The 17,108-nt window shown below is 37.5% G+C and overlaps 1 protein-coding gene across 3 annotated transcripts in view; it reads left to right on the top strand.

The window, feature by feature from the left end:
* The first annotated feature begins 6,630 nt into the window (after window positions 1-6,630).
* The window catches only part of LOC107697700 (peptide methionine sulfoxide reductase MsrA 1-like), a 34,998-nt gene continuing 24,520 nt past the window's right edge, over window positions 6,631-17,108 (top strand). For all 3 annotated transcript variants that reach the window (XM_016498499.1, XM_016498498.1, XM_016498500.1), the window contains exon 1: window positions 6,631-7,220. In XM_016498499.1, coding sequence (XP_016353985.1) covers window positions 6,992-7,220 — 229 coding nt within the window. In that variant the 5' untranslated portion in view covers window positions 6,631-6,991. The remainder of the gene's footprint in view (window positions 7,221-17,108) is intronic.

Here is a 17,108-nt window from a genome sequence, read left to right as displayed (position 1 = left end):
TAAATACTTATATACAATGTAATATATTAATATATATTATTTTAATATAAATGTAATTTATTTCTGTGATGGCAAAGCTGAATTTTTATTCTAATATGATTTGCTGCTCAAAAAAACATTTCATGACATTATCACCAAACAGTTATGCTGCTTGATATTTTCTGGAAACCGTGATCCATTTTTGTTTTCAGGATTCTTTAATAAAAATAAAGTTTAAAAGAACAGCATTTATATGAAATAAAATATTTCAAATTTACATTGTAAAAATTTAAAAGTCATTACTGTCACTTTTGATCAATTCAATGTAACCTTGCTGAATAAAATTAGAAGGTAAGTTTCCCTGTCCACTTCCTGTAAAGTTATAAATCAGTACACACTTGTTTCGGTAACACTTTATTTTAAGGTGTCCTTGTTACAGTGTAATTATACATACAAGTACTAAGAATTATTAATTAAAGTACACACTTGTTTCGGTAACACTTTATTTTAAGGTGTCCTTGTTACAGTGTAATTATACATATAAGTACTAAGAATTATTGATTAACTACATGTACTTACTATATGGTTAGGGTTAGGATTAGGGTTTGGTTTAGGGTTACTTGCATGTAATCATGCATAATGAATTGTTATTATAATAGTAAGTAAATGTAACATGTGTAACAAGGACACCTTAAAATAAAGTGTTACCCTTGTTTTTTATGCTGTTTGAGGTGCCCTTCGGACTGAATATTACCACCATACAGTTTGGAATATCACTTAATATGGCCGAAAACCTTGTGTCTACTTGATGGAGCACATTTGAGCGATGCAAACATACACAGAGAAAGAAACATACCTAGAGATGCAGAGATTGACACATCTCTGTCGTCTCTGCATACAGGATTATGGAGAAGCTCTAATCTGACCATCCCATGTGGGGTAAGTGTCTTACTCAAGGCAGCTCCGGAGTAAAAACAGCAAGGGTGAAGGGGGAGGGGGAGGGGAGGATGATATCTGCTAACCAGTTAACGAGTTCACCAGCTAATTCTGAAGTGGGATTGGGTGGATGTGGCCCTGGTTTGGACACAGCGGTTGCAGTGTGACCTTTACGGACACACTGATGATACATTTCTGAGTGAGTGAGGAGGGAAAGGAAAAAAAAATTCTTTAGTGGTGACGCAGAAGCGTGATTTATTTTTTTAATTAAGCATCTCACTCGAGTGAGACCAGCAAAGCCACAATTATGCTAAAACACCCAACAGTCGATTGCCTCTTTTCTTTCTCATGTTAATCAGAAAGAAATGTGTGTATGCCGTAAGCAGTCAAAGCTTAACAACACTTTCAACTGTAGCATAGATGACTTCACAAAACAAATCAATGTTTAAAACTGACTGTCAAACCTGGTGCCATAAACACCAGGCCAATCCATTCAAAAATGGCCTTAATTAATCTCTGATTAACTCATCCTGTGAATCCATTTATCACTTGCACTCACATTTTCCCTCTTTGAATACCTACCTATTTCACCTTCTCTTTCTTGTTCTCAACCTACAGTAATCTGTCATTAACAAAATCCATAGCCCTCTTGTATTTTCAGAATACGGTGATCTGAACCTCCAGCTGGTACGAGCAGCATCTGCCAAGAGCATAAATGTAAACGATCAGACGTTAATGGCCCTCTAACGGTAACAAGGAAAATGAATATAGCTGCAAATCTACCCCCGTCGTTCCTTTTGAGAGACCTCTTTCCTTTTTTTTTTTTTGCTCTAATCCATGAGCCATCAAACAACAGTTTTGTTGCCATTTACAGAAACACCAGTTTCTCGGGATAAGAATCGCAAATACAAAACAACAGAAAGAGAGATGTCTTGATTGAATGCATAAGTTTAATGTAATCTATTTTGACAATATTCTGCACTAAAATATCTCTACTGATAATGGAAACCTACAGAGTGTTGTGTATCAGTAGCACAGTCCATCTTTGCCTGCTATCATGTCAGGGACAGAGAGTCACTGATTTAGTCTTCTTTTTGCTTTTTTCTCAGTTTAACTTTAAGTTAAATTAGTAAAACTGTTATTTAATTAAAATTTTTAATTTATTTCATTACATGATATGCCAGTTAATTAAGCAAATTAATCATACTTTATTGCATATATTAAAGGAATAGTTCACCCAAAAATGAACATTTCCTGGAAATGTACTCGCCCTCAGGCCAATCAAAGTTGTAGATGGGTTTGTATCTTCATCGGAACAGATTTGGAGAAATTTAGAGGAGCATTACATCACTTGTTTACTATTGGATCCTCTGCAGTGAATGGGTGCCATCAGAATGAGAGTCCAAACGGCTAATAAAACATCATAAGTAATCCACACAACTCCAGCCCATCAATTAACATGAAAAGCTGCATGTTTGTAAGAAACAAATCCATCATTTACCTCTTAAGACCCGGTAATGGAAACCTACAGAGTGTTGTGTATCAGTAGCACAGTCCATCTTTGCCTGCTATCATGTCAGGGACAGAGAGTCACTGATTTAGTCTTCTTTTTGCTTTTTTCTCAGTTTAACTTTAAGTTAAATTAGTAAAACTGTTATTTAATTAAAATTTTTAATTTATTTCATTACATGATATGCCAGTTAATTAAGCAAATTAATCATACTTTATTGCATATATTAAAGGAATAGTTCACCCAAAAATGAACATTTCCTGGAAATGTACTCGCCCTCAGGCCAATCAAAGTTGTAGATGGGTTTGTATCTTCATCGGAACAGATTTGGAGAAATTTAGAGGAGCATTACATCACTTGTTTACTATTGGATCCTCTGCAGTGAATGGGTGCCATCAGAATGAGAGTCCAAACGGCTAATAAAACATCATAAGTAATCCACACAACTCCAGCCCATCAATTAACATGAAAAGCTGCATGTTTGTAAGAAACAAATCCATCATTTACCTCTTAAGACCCGGCAAAACATTTTAGGAAAAAATTTTAATTTTTTCATGTCATTACATTGTTTATAGCATAAAAAAAAGTAAAAAAATAAAATAAAATGTTAAAAATTATATTTCATTCATAAGTTATGCTACGTCCTTGGTAGAGGACATCGGGACTCAATTTCTTTAAAAAAAATAAAAAGACATGAATGAACATGCATAGGCAAAAACAATTGATTTTTTAAATCACCAATACATTTTTTTAAATCAAACTTGTGTTTTTGGGGCAACATGTAATGAAAAAAGAAGTGTAATATTGAGAGTAATAATTGACAAGATTTTCATAATAATAATATATAATATCTCATAGGAATATTGAAATATATTTACTTTCCCTATTCATTTGTTGTGTCTCCCAAAATGCGTAATAAGCATGCTTTTAGTCCCGGTGTCCTCATATGAACGAACAAATCAACGTCCTGTTTCGTAACAGAAAGTCATATTTTGATTTGAAACCCCATAACATTTTCCTGAGATGTTGATTTATGACACACAGTTTAAAAATTAGTCAGATTTAAATGATAATTACAAAATATTATCATATTCCCATAAGAGTGTCACTAAATTAATTTCAGACATTTTTGAAGACCAAGGAGAGGGAGTGGTCATGGTGAAACATCCAAACATTTAGTATCTCTGAAAAGCCCTGAATGTGCTCTGTACAGGACATCCAGTCTTATGTCCTCATATGAGGATGCAGGCTCTCAGGAGGTTAAAATAGTTCATAATCCATAATAACGTTTCCTCCAGTAAAAAAGTAATCTCCCTGTTGTCCTCTCAAAATCCACCAACATATTTGTTTTGTAGACAGTGCTTGATCTTTGCATACAGACAAGATTCAGGCAAGATGGCTTTTTAATATTATGGATAGAGGACTTGTATTTTAGCCGAAAACAACGGTTTGAAGATGTTAACTGATGGACTGGAGTCATGTCAATTACTTGTGGGTTAATGTGATGCTTTCATCATATCAGCTGTTTGGACTCTCATTCACTGCAGAGGATCCTTTGATGAGCAAGTGATGTAATGCTACATTTCTCCAAAATCTTTTCACTACACAACTACATCTTGGATGACCTGAGGGTACTTTTTTTTTTTTAGCAAATTGTCATTTTGGGGTGAACTGTTCATTTTAATATTTGCAGAGAAAAGCCCATATATATTGGACTAATCCTATTACATTTGGAAAATAAAATAAAGTGTGTGAAATATAATGTTCTCAGTGCCACTGCGCTCAACAAGGCAACCCAAACGACGTAACAGCCCCCAAAGAAAAACACACTGCTCCAGTCAGGCATAGGCTGGACTAGATCGTTCGTTGCATTATGGCTAGACAATCATTTAATATCAATATATATGGCAATATAATTTTTTTCAATAACGGTGATATGATTTTTAAACACATTTCCGATATTTCGATAAACGTTACCAGTGTTTCCCATACATTGATTTATTTGTGGTGTTTGACTTCGTTGAATAAACATGAGCACTGCACGTTTCAAAATCAAAACACAGTGCAGGTGTTTTATATGAATGTCTTTGAAGGGAACCAACTGTCTTCAGAAAAGTTTCGATGGCATTTTCATTTTATCTGATAAAGCAGCGTTCATGAGCGCAGCGCTGCTTTGTGTACAGCTGTTACCGAGGAAACCACTGTTACTACCGCTCCAGAAGCGCCTCCTGCTGGCAGAGAATGAGCCCGTCTCCAGAAACATGTTTTTGTTGTTGCTCACTCTTTGTTTTTGTTTTCTGCTGCAACTCTGAGCACTTTTCATATTCTTTATCCTGGCTGAAGCCCTTTTGTTTCAATCTACCCTCTTAAAAATAAAGGTGCTTCACGATGCCATAGAAGAACCTTTTTGTCTAAATGGTTCCATAGAGAACCTTTAACATCTGAAGAACCTTTCTGTTTCACAAAAGGTTCTTTGTGGCGAAATAAGGTTCTTCAGTTTACAAAAAGGGGAGAAAGAGATGGTTCTTTAAGGAACCTTTGACTGAATGGTTCTTTGTGGAACCAAGAATGGTTCTTCTATGGCATCGCTGTGAAGAACCTTTTAAGAACCTTTATTTTTAAGAGTGTATAAGAATAATCAGTCTATCTTATAGTTTAAAGTTAAATATATTCATATTATTAAGGTGAGCATGAGAGTCTTTTACATTTATTTGACAGTGATTTCACATTTCTTTTGTTTGTATGAAGGCTAAATACAAATAAAAGGTGAACGTTAATTTATTTGTGCAGTTTTTTTCCTAAAATACTATATAGTTTTATAGGAGGAGGTTTCATAGGTTTGGCAAATTCATTTTTCAGAAGTTTTAGGTACAGACATCTGTTGTGGGCATTCTTGGCAGTTTGAGGCTTTTTAAAATATTGTTCCTATTGATATCAGAATTATGGAACTAGACGAAAACAAGGAGACAAACACACTCTACAAACTATCCCCGCAGCATTTAGGCAGGCATTTCCAACTGATTCAAACAGGGCAAAACAAATCACCGTAACAAATCATGATTAAAAAATTGTCAAAAATCAAGGAAATTTCTCTGGCATTTCTTTCTTTTTGCTGTATTGAAAACATACCGAACCGTGAAACAACTGTATCGTATCGAACCGCACCGTGAATTTTGTGAACCGTTACACCCCTAATATATATATACATACTGAGCAAAGGGTCTGAATACTTAGGACCATGTGATATTTCAGTTTTTCTTTTTTAATAAATCTGCAAAAATGTCAACGATTCTGTGTTTTTCTGTCAATATGGGGTGCTGTGTGTACATTAATGAGGAAAAAAAATTAACTTAAATGATTTTAGCAAATGGCTGCAATATAACAAAGAGCGAAAAATTTAAGGGGGTCTGAATACTTTCCGTACCCACTGTATATATATATATATGTATATACATTTCACCTCACTTAGTATTTAACCATTAGTATATCTGTTTCACAGCATCTCACAGCTTCCATGAACCAGTGATTTCCTCCTCGGGTTTTGTTTTAGCACTGCTGCTCTTGTCAGCATGCATTTTGTAATTAAATCTCATTTGCAAAGCAATTTCAAAGCCTCTCTTTCTGCCCTTAACACCTCTACAGGTGACACTAATCCTACTCCTTTTCTCAGATAAGAGGCTGTAATTTTAAAAGTGAAAATAACAAATTACAACAAAAAGCCAGATTTTTGTCTTTCTTTCATCCTTCTAGTCTGAACACGCATGGTGTGATGTATATTTGCCTTTAAAAACATGAATAATTCCTCTTTTTTTCAAATGTTCAAGATGCAATTCTTACACAATACATGTATGTATCTATCTATCTTCTTAAAATATGGTTGAAATGAACAGAGCACTGGTGAGGAGTATCTGCAATCCAAACATAGAAAAGAAAAGCCACACTCGCTGACATTACAGCTACAAATCTTAAAGTTTATAGGATTCTGTGGATCACTGGTGGTCTACATGTTAACCTTGTTTAATATTTCAGTGCAGCCATAGATTTGACTTGAAGGGTGAAACACAGCATCAGTACATATACCGTGAATTTAATGTTGGATAATGACCTGAACTGACACAATTTTAGCTTTTTCGTGGCGCTATCTTAAATTAAAATGAGAATTCAACATTTAAGGAAGGCAAAGCATCCTTTTTGACAGGGTTTAGAGGCGGTGCCTTTATTTTGACACTTGTCAGTGAATACAGCCACCACTGCAATGGAAGGAAATAATGCAAGTATTTACATGCACAGAAATAGCAATAATCATGATGAATGGATTCCAGATGCTAATTTGAATGTATGCAGCCGCGCTCCTCTACGACAGCACACAGATGCTCAGTTTTGCTGTAGTGACGGGGGTGCTGGAAGCTAATTTGCATGCCGAACTTCTATCGTAATGTGGATATTTATTTTAATTTAATTTCTTACCCGCACATACCGCACGGGAGGCTTTTGTGGCAAAGTCACATTAACCTCCGGCTAGTTAATATTCATCTGGCGAAGTCCCCCAGCACTTGATGAATATTCATGAGGTGGGCGAGGCCGTCCCCTCACTCCTCCTCCCTCTCCATGGCGCTCGCGCGGACATGTTTATTTCTGCAAGCGGGAGCGCACGCGGCCATCATCATCATCATCCTCATCGTCCTGCAGCTAGGTCTGCGAGTGACAGTCGCTCAGCTCAGTATGGCAAACAAGAGCGTTTTGACCACCAAAGAACGCTCTCTGAAGGGCAGGGAGGAGAAAATGGTCGTGGCAGGTACATTCCGTCTCTCGTGAAATGTCAAGGGACACTGATGTTAAAGCAGCTTGATTTGACACTCGTGCGTTTCTCATAGAATAAACTCGTACGCCACATTACATCCGGGACATCAGGACAGTTGTATAGACGGCAACTTCCGCATTCAAACAAAAACCATGGTAACCGGAATACCGGTGTCGTGCCGAAAATTGATCGTCTGCCGAAAACTGACTCTAGTTATTGAGTGAACTGCTATCTCTGCCTCAAAATGACTTGATTTCGTTCATGGTTTTTATATTTGACAGATTATAGCTCATTCACTCTTTTTTAACCTGTTGAAATACTTTTTGACAACAACCATGAATGAAATCAAGTCATTTTGAGGCAGAAAGAACAGTTCCCTTTTTGGCAAGTGTAAAACTGCATTTTATGGGTTTTATTGGCCATTTAAAGCCATTTCAACAGGTAAAAAGGACTGAATGAGCTATAATCTATCAAATATAACAATAATGAATGAAATCAAGTCATTTTGAGGCAGAAAGAACAGTTCACTCAATAAGTAGAGTCTGTAATCACTTTTTGGCAAGTGTAAAACGAACGGACGCGGATGGCAATCAGTTTTCGGCAGACGAACAATTTTCGGCACGACACCGGCAAAATGACACAATTGTAGTTACTAATATCATAATAAATGTGTATAAAATCTCATTCATACACCGTAAGAGGTTTTAAAATCTCTGTAGCTTTGTATAATTGATTTGATGAGACGAGATGGGGTAATTTTTTACAATTCGGTGCGTTTTGGGCTTTGAAACTTTCTTGTCATAACAGAACAGGTTTTTGGACAAATTTCATAAAAGCCTAGTAAACTTCTAATAATTGTCAATACTTTGGTTAACTGAGACGTGTCACCCAATCTTATTTGATACAACTTTATAATGTTTTTAAATCTAAGTTGATATAATTTGCCTGTTTGATACTAATGCCATAACTGAGTGAAAAAACACCAAATTAACAGTAATTTAATATAAAATAAATGTATTTAAGTATTATTATTTACATGTATTTACAATGATATAACAGGATGGGCATAACTCAAAAACTAGGCCCAGTTGGCTACTAGGCACTCTCTGCCCTTATTCCAAAAATGGTTGTGGTGTCCTCTACTTGAAATAAATAAATGTATGTAATCACCAGCAAACAACCAGGTGATTATGTGCCTTCAGATATAGCCATGACGGTTTTGCTGGCCTGGTGCATCCTGGGAGTTCTGGTGCCCTAGCAGTGTCCAGAGGCCCATCTGTGCATTATGCGCATGAAAGCTCCGCCCCCGTCACGCATTCCCGGCCCTTCTGTCGAAGCAGCTCGCTGTCACGGCATGGCGGAAGCTTCCGGGCCTCTGCATCCATGGGGGGTGGAACAGGGTTTTGGGGAGGATGATCAAACCTTACCTGCTGTTGCCATGCTGGAACAGTTTCGGCCCAGAACTGCCTGAGAAAATGTACTGATGTCATCGCCACAGTCACGCCTCTTTATTTAAATGTCTTTATTAGCAGTCTATTTAAATGTGATGTATCCAAATATGCATTTCATTAGATGTTGATGTTTTGTGCACAGCGTTTGCATGCAAACCTCTTTCAAATCTGTTTATTTTTACTTTTACTTTTTTAGTATTTTAGTGTGAGAGCAGAGCAGCTTGAGGAAAGCTTGATATTTAATGGAACAATACATGTTTAGGATTGTAATTAGCGCAGGGCGATATAGCCAAAAAAATGATCACAATAACATTTTTTCATATCAGCTGATATCGATAATTATCACGATAAATTTAAAATCTTTATTTCTTTCAAGCTTAACGGCAGATTTGTAACTTTCTAAGTGGAAGTTGTAGAAACCAGACAGACCAGAAACCAGACCAGAAACCAGTTAATTGTGTTTTTAAACTGCTCTTTAGTTCACTCAATAAGTAGAGTCTGTAATCACTTTTTGGCAAGTGTAAAACGAACGGACGCGGATGGCAATCAGTTTTCGGCAGACGAACAATTTTCGGCACGACACCGGCAAAATGACACAATTGTAGTTACTAATATCATAATAAATGTGTATAAAATCTCATTCATACACCGTAAGAGGTTTTAAAATCTCTGTAGCTTTGTATAATTGATTTGATGAGACGAGATGGGGTAATTTTTTACAATTCGGTGCGTTTTGGGCTTTGAAACTTTCTTGTCATAACAGAACAGGTTTTTGGACAAATTTCATAAAAGCCTAGTAAACTTCTAATAATTGTCAATACTTTGGTTAACTGAGACGTGTCACCCAATCTTATTTGATACAACTTTATAATGTTTTTAAATCTAAGTTGATATAATTTGCCTGTTTGATACTAATGCCATAACTGAGTGAAAAAACACCAAATTAACAGTAATTTAATATAAAATAAATGTATTTAAGTATTATTATTTACATGTATTTACAATGATATAACAGGATGGGCATAACTCAAAAACTAGGCCCAGTTGGCTACTAGGCACTCTCTGCCCTTATTCCAAAAATGGTTGTGGTGTCCTCTACTTGAAATAAATAAATGTATGTAATCACCAGCAAACAACCAGGTGATTATGTGCCTTCAGATATAGCCATGACGGTTTTGCTGGCCTGGTGCATCCTGGGAGTTCTGGTGCCCTAGCAGTGTCCAGAGGCCCATCTGTGCATTATGCGCATGAAAGCTCCGCCCCCGTCACGCATTCCCGGCCCTTCTGTCGAAGCAGCTCGCTGTCACGGCATGGCGGAAGCTTCCGGGCCTCTGCATCCATGGGGGGTGGAACAGGGTTTTGGGGAGGATGATCAAACCTTACCTGCTGTTGCCATGCTGGAACAGTTTCGGCCCAGAACTGCCTGAGAAAATGTACTGATGTCATCGCCACAGTCACGCCTCTTTATTTAAATGTCTTTATTAGCAGTCTATTTAAATGTGATGTATCCAAATATGCATTTCATTAGATGTTGATGTTTTGTGCACAGCGTTTGCATGCAAACCTCTTTCAAATCTGTTTATTTTTACTTTTACTTTTTTAGTATTTTAGTGTGAGAGCAGAGCAGCTTGAGGAAAGCTTGATATTTAATGGAACAATACATGTTTAGGATTGTAATTAGCGCAGGGCGATATAGCCAAAAAAATGATCACAATAACATTTTTTCATATCAGCTGATATCGATAATTATCACGATAAATTTAAAATCTTTATTTCTTTCAAGCTTAAAGGCAGATTTGTAACTTTCTAAGTGGAAGTTGTAGAAACCAGACAGACCAGAAACCAGACCAGAAACCAGTTAATTGTGTTTTTAAACTGCTCTTTAAGATGACAGACACTTCACGGTTTTTTTTTTTTTTTTTAGTTTTCATTTTTCAATTTTAATTTTTCCTTAACAAAATATACATATATCTTAATAGAAAAATGAATTTCTTAGTTTCTGCATGTTCTATTGGGTGATATTGTTTCAAGTAATGAAACAGGTTTGTGTTGGTTGACTTTGATGATATTACATTTTTTCTCTCTTAGAAATTTGACAGTAGCTTGAGTTGACAGTAGTAGTAACATCTGTAAAAATTGTAACAACCTAATTTTTTAAATGTAATTATTCTGACTGTTTGAGGCCATTGGTCTTCCATAGTAGCATACATGCACAGTTGCTATAGCTTAATCACACAAAACACTGTAATTATATTCCATTACTGCTTTAATACATTTAATACATGTCTACATTGATAATATAATATAATTTAATATGAATATCCCACATTTCTGCACAAATACCATGGTGCAGTTAGTGTTACTACAGTAAATCCATGGTAAATAATGGGGATTTGTAGATTGAAAAGCCTTCTGACTGTATCGTTGCGCACAGTGTTTCTGCTGTTTGTCAGCGCTGTTTCATCTGGCTTTAGACTCGTTTAAATCACTGAGTCATTTGTGTTGTCTCACAGCACTGTTTAGTGTTCACGTGACCAAGACTCATAAGTGAGTAAACGCATCTGCTCTAGTGAGCTTGCGCTGCAGTTTGAACTTTGAACTGAGTGGATAAATGGTCCGTGTGGTGCGGTTCAAACGAGTAGAGCTGTTTCATTCCGCTTTTGTCGCATAAACATTGTATCGAACATTTATCAAATTCTTGTTATCGTTTTATCGAGGAAAATTATATCGTGAAAATTATCGTCTTATCACCCAGCCATATTGTAATTAACTAACTTCATTAAATTAAATTTAAGTTAATGAATAATTTGGGTAATTTTAGTTATGTTCAGCCTTGTCAGACTTGTCTGTATCATTAGCATTACTTGTGATTCAAATCCTTATTTTGGGAAATTATTCTTTCATTGAGCCTCATTCATGAAACACGACATTTCATCATGAAACGATTTTTTGTGTAAATCATTCAGAAAAAAATTCTGACGTGAATTTTCGGATTCATGAAAATGTTCGTATTTTGAAAATGTTAGTTGGTACGAAAGAAATTTACAATCGCTCCCTACCATGTGTAAATGGTGCATAAACCATTCAAACGTTCTGTATTCTTTTAGACAAACTGATGACAGCCGTCCAATCACAGTGGAGGAGGGGTGGGAAAAAACACTACATTGACGAACCATCATACTTGGACAACACAACAATGGAGAAGTTCATATTGCTGGTTACTGCATTTTTATATTCAGTAATATTCTTCAAAGTAAGATACTCGTAACATGTTACTACCGTGAATATTCCAAATCATAGCAAACAACGCGTCACTCCAGAAAAATGCAGTGCCTCCAAAGCTCTTTCAAGCACCACCAGCTGGTCGTTTTCAGAAGAGCACCAGGCATTATGTCAGCTGGCTAAAAACGCTCTGGTGGACACACGCTAATTTATTCATTTATTGTTTGGCATATAGCCTATTAGTCTCTTATGCATTTATGCTATATACAGTGGTGTGAAAAAGTGTTGGCCCCCTTCCTGATGTTTGATGATCTGAAACATTAAAGTGTGACAAACATGCAAAAAAATAAGAAATCAGGAAGGGGGCCAACACTTTTTCACACCACTGTAACTTACCAAACCTGAGAATTGAGTCCAAGGATTCCACACCATTCCTAAATACGTAATTTGCGTAGCTGTAATTCATAGGCCGGGAATATGCTAATTCTGAATGAGCATGCATGCGCGCCCTATTTACGAATGATTGGAATTCATTAACATACATACATTTAACTATGAAATCTGACCTTTACAAAGTATGTGTGAATCCGGAGGAGAGTTTTCGGGAAGGTCCGTTTTACGCGTAAATTACTCAGAATTTACTCATATATTTACAAATGTTTCATGAATGAGGCCCATTGTGTGTATATCCCCTGAAATGATGCACATTCTACCCCATTGCCATTTAAAGAGCAATTTCATCTGACCTTGGAGAAGGAAAAGTTCCGTAAAGAGTGACTGGGTGGGTGACTGCTATTGGTTTTCCATCACCCCCCACACAGCAGATGCTTTTTATGCAAAGCTACATAGAATACACAAATAGGAGGCTCAGTCCACCATGAACAGGCTGTAGTTAAGAGCTTTGCTCAAGGGCACAGTGGTGACGAGTAAAACTGTAATCACAGTAGCTCTCCAGATCCTGAGCTTCCCCTTCCTGAGATTGAAACCGTAACCTTTGAGTTAGTAGCCGAGATTCCAAACCCCTAGATTACAATATACTACTGGCCTTTCACTATAAGTCATGAGCTTTCTGGGTTTTTTTTAAGAACAAATCTATATTATGGACCCATTTGGGTCATCATGCTGAGCAAAGCCATGTTCATCAGTGCGCCTGTGAACATTTTTATAGAGCTATTGTATAAAACCCATCTTTTTACATCATCAGACCATTCAGAAAGTTGACATTTGTTTGCTTGGGGCCTGAAAATACTGTTTTTCTACAACTGTATCTGTTAGCTTATGTTTTGTCTCGAGCATCAGAATGCTGGAGGTGTTCCACAGATTACGTGCACTATCTTGTAAACTGTAGCAATGAGGAGGGCCAGCCTTCACCATAGCAACCGGAAATGGTTGCTTGGATACAGGTTTGAATAGAAAGTATGGTATGAATGCATCAGCAGTCGCCTCCAGGGGACATACAGGCACTTGAACTTGTCGGTGACTCCAGTATCTCAGCTGATTTAAGCTGACCCAGCATGAGGTGGTGTTGGTGCGGTCCAACAGAAACGGCCTTTAATGTGCAATGTTTAACAAGAACGTGAAGACTGGAAAGACACTTTCATACTGAGACTGCTTTGATTTTTCCTTCATATTCAGAGTCATAAACACAGCAGTTAGGCCTACATGCAGATGCAGTATAGACTTTTTCTCCACAATAGATTTATTTATATAGTCCCGCTTGAAGCAAGAGACACAGTTTACCTTCAAGACAATATGGTTAGGTGGTTATGGAATCAGGTGAATCAATATTTCACCCTGCTAGGTATGTTTATAATTGGATTACAAATAGTGAAATAATTTCCAATTGGTTCCAAAGAGTTTGACAATTCTAGATTCTCTACTAAATCTTTGGTAACTCTGATTTAGTAGAGATAACCCTGGACTGAACCCAACACCAGTGATATGCATCCAACCAGTATCACAATTGATTCATATACCCATATTATAGAGGGTAAATTTTAGAGTTGTGTAATCCTCAAGTCTTAAAAAGCATTGGCAACATTGACAACAGAAACACGTGCTGTAATAGTCCAGGTTAACGTCAGGTCCTTGGGTCATGAGAAAGTTGTTGTGTTGAGGGATTGTGAAGGCTCATTCCAGTGCCATGATGATGGACAGGCAGACTTCCAATTAAATTTGCAGAGAAAACATGCACTACCCTGAGGAATAGTGTTGTGATTCTGTGCGCTTTCTGATATTTATCAAGGCTATGGCTTTTTCTTCTGTTTGCCGGAACACAATTCACCTCAAATTAGGTCCATTTTAGCCGAAGTTTCGGAGAAGAAATGTCCTTTTACCAATCTCGCCGCTCCATAAAAAGTCCTCTTCTGGTTCTTTTGTCAAGCTCACCCGCCTTCCTTTGCCTCACTTTCTTTTTTCCTCTTTTTTCCCTTTTGCCTTGGCTGTCCTTTTTTCGGCGGAGCGGTTGGTAAGGTGTTGTGGTGTTGGCGAAGGCGTCTTTTTGGCACAGTCACAGGGCACTGTTAAAAGAAGGCAGACTGGCACCTCCTGGACCCATGCCAGAGCTCCTCGGGAGAAATACCAACTGCTGTGGTTGGTGTGTGAGAGAGAGATAGATAGAACAGAGAGAGAGAGAGAGAGAGAGAGAGGCATTATGGGAAGGTGAAGGGAGGAGGTTGGGGAGTGGTAGAGAGAGAAAACACTAGGTTTGTGGTGCCAGAGCTTTTGTGGATGTTGGTTGTGTTGGTGTGTTCTTGGCCAGGTTCACTTTATTCCAGTTTGTTTGTTACGTTATATTTTTCACTCTTCACTGGATGGAACGGCTGTGTGTTCATCTGCTGCCAAAAGGCACGAAGGAATGAAAGACAAAAAAACATGCAGCTCCATATTTCCGCTGCTCTAATCTGTTGCACATCCCTCTCTTTTATTCATCTGCCCATTCCTGTCTTCATCACTCCGAATATTAATTTGTCCTCCATTTCTCACCTTCTTTATTTGGAAAATGTGTTTTTTCCCCTTTTCTTTTCAGATCCTCCCTCGCAGAAATTAGAAATGGCATAATTGTATGCTTGGCTGGCAGGTCAGTGCCAGGTGATCTGTTCGAACATTGTGAGATTTGGCAAATGTGACTGCAAAGGTGTGTATGTGTGTGTGATGCACAAGTCCTCACCCCGACAAGAATAAAGAAAGCTTTGCTTGTCAAGGTGACAAAACAAGCTGCTCTTTTTATCTTGATTTGGTAGCATGGCTTTTGTCTGCCTGCTTGTCTTTGTCTCTCAGTTGTTTGCTTGTCATCTAATTTCCTTGTATGTTAAGCAGCGTTCTTGTTGTTAAATGTGCTCAATGTGCAAAACAGGTTAAAGTTTCGCAAAAGAAACCAATGCACTTTGTTCTTTAATTCTGACCGGCGTACTCTTCACAGTGCCTGTGAATAATAAAATTCTGTGAGTCAACTAGTTGTCTGACATGTGGCTAGTGAGATTGGTGTATGTAGGGGTTTATTGTATTTTAGTTAGCATGCTGCACTTTAGCTGTTATCTGCACAATAAAACCCTCTCAGGGAGTTTTTGCTACTTTAAAGTTCCTTTTAAAGCACTGCTGTAACAGACAGCAATATATCTTTGTCCATTGCATCACACACCTAACTGTGCTTTTTTTACTTGAGCGTCTTGTCACAAGTGTTGCATTTTTAAGACGCTGGCCTTGTTTTCACCTGGTATTAAGATGTGATTTCAGTGATCACAAGTGGTCAGCCAAGGCTTAAACTGTTTTTAACAGTTTCAAATGTGCCTCCTGTGACCAGTGCTGTTTGGATTTCCTTGAGACACTTCCCTCTTATTTCTTCACACTCTACATTACAAATACTGTTGACTGAACAAACCCATGTTATGCGATTACAGGCGATTGGGAAATGAAGCAAATGAAAATTATTTAAAAAGCAGTCCTTGTGTTTTCAGCTGATTAGATACAAGTCTTTTGCATCTGTTCGAACATATTTGACCACATGAGAGCATCTAAACTATAAAAACAATCCGGTTGAATGCATTTTCGTCTACCTCAAAACATTTTAGATGCCTTTTACACTTGTATTTAGCATCATCTACTTGTGATCGGTCATCTTAATGCCAGATGTAAACCGGGCCTGTGTTAAAATGGATTTTAGCTCAATTTATTTTAATTTTAAAATGCTAAATTTTGTTACATTCCATTGTGCTATATCTAGCTGTTTTTGAATGCAAAACCCTATGAATAAAGTATCTGATCGGGGTCATATGAATCCAAAACCAGCCCAATTATTCAGGAACTCCATTTAGTCGACTAGTGATTTAGACAACCAACTGCCTAGTAGATTTTGTATATCCATAGATTCTGTTTTTATATATACTGAACAAAATGAGATATGCTTGCCCTTGCAAAATGCTATTGCTACAGTGTTCTGGGTTCTTTATTACTAACCTAAGTAAAAAGCGCCCCTCTCCAAGTCTCTATTATATTCTAGTTTCTAGATATGGCTCAGGTCCCTCCTTCAGTGTGAGTCCATTTTGCCCGTCAGGAAAAAAGTCTAATTGCTAATTGCTTAGAAAAGTAATAGCACACCTCTCCTTAGCAAGCCCACAAGATTTAAGGTATCATTCATGTCTAAAGCACAAGTAGTGCAGGATATGTTACGTGCCAAAGTTTAATACTTTGCTACGCTAGGCTAACTTTCAGATCAAGCTTTTGCAATTGGTAATGGACAGATTTTCAGTATTAAGGTCTTTATCGTGTATAGTTTAAACTTTAGGGAGATTAAAGGGGGAATGAGGTGCAGATAGCCCTAAATGCACTATTGTGTGTGTTTGTTTGTGGGGCCATGACACATTTCTTCATCCATATGCTAATATCAGTGCACTGTGTGTAAACCACTATCCTTTGCTGCCTGGAGATTTAGGTGGTAAATCACTTCAGTCTTCTTAGCTCTAATCCTCCCCACATCTGTGCCCCTTTTCTCTTCCTCTTTACTGCTCTAATTTCAGTATGGCACAGTTGGCCTCATCCATCCAACTCGGGAAACATTTTGTTTGTCCATCCTTTTTCACCCTTGTGGCCTAATCCACTACAGGTTGTTCCACAGGGCTTTCAGAGAGCTGATGTTGTCTCCTTCCGATGCATTCGTGTCACTAGTGGTTTGTGACCTTCTCTGGATGGTTTAGAGATGTGTGTGTGTGTG

The sequence above is a fragment of the Sinocyclocheilus anshuiensis genome, unplaced genomic scaffold (assembly GCF_001515605.1).
Source record: "Sinocyclocheilus anshuiensis isolate Anshui unplaced genomic scaffold, SAMN03320099.WGS_v1.1 scaffold446, whole genome shotgun sequence".
Classification (NCBI taxonomy): Eukaryota; Metazoa; Chordata; class Actinopteri; order Cypriniformes; family Cyprinidae; genus Sinocyclocheilus; species Sinocyclocheilus anshuiensis.
This window is presented reverse-complemented; position numbering and strand designations above follow the sequence as displayed.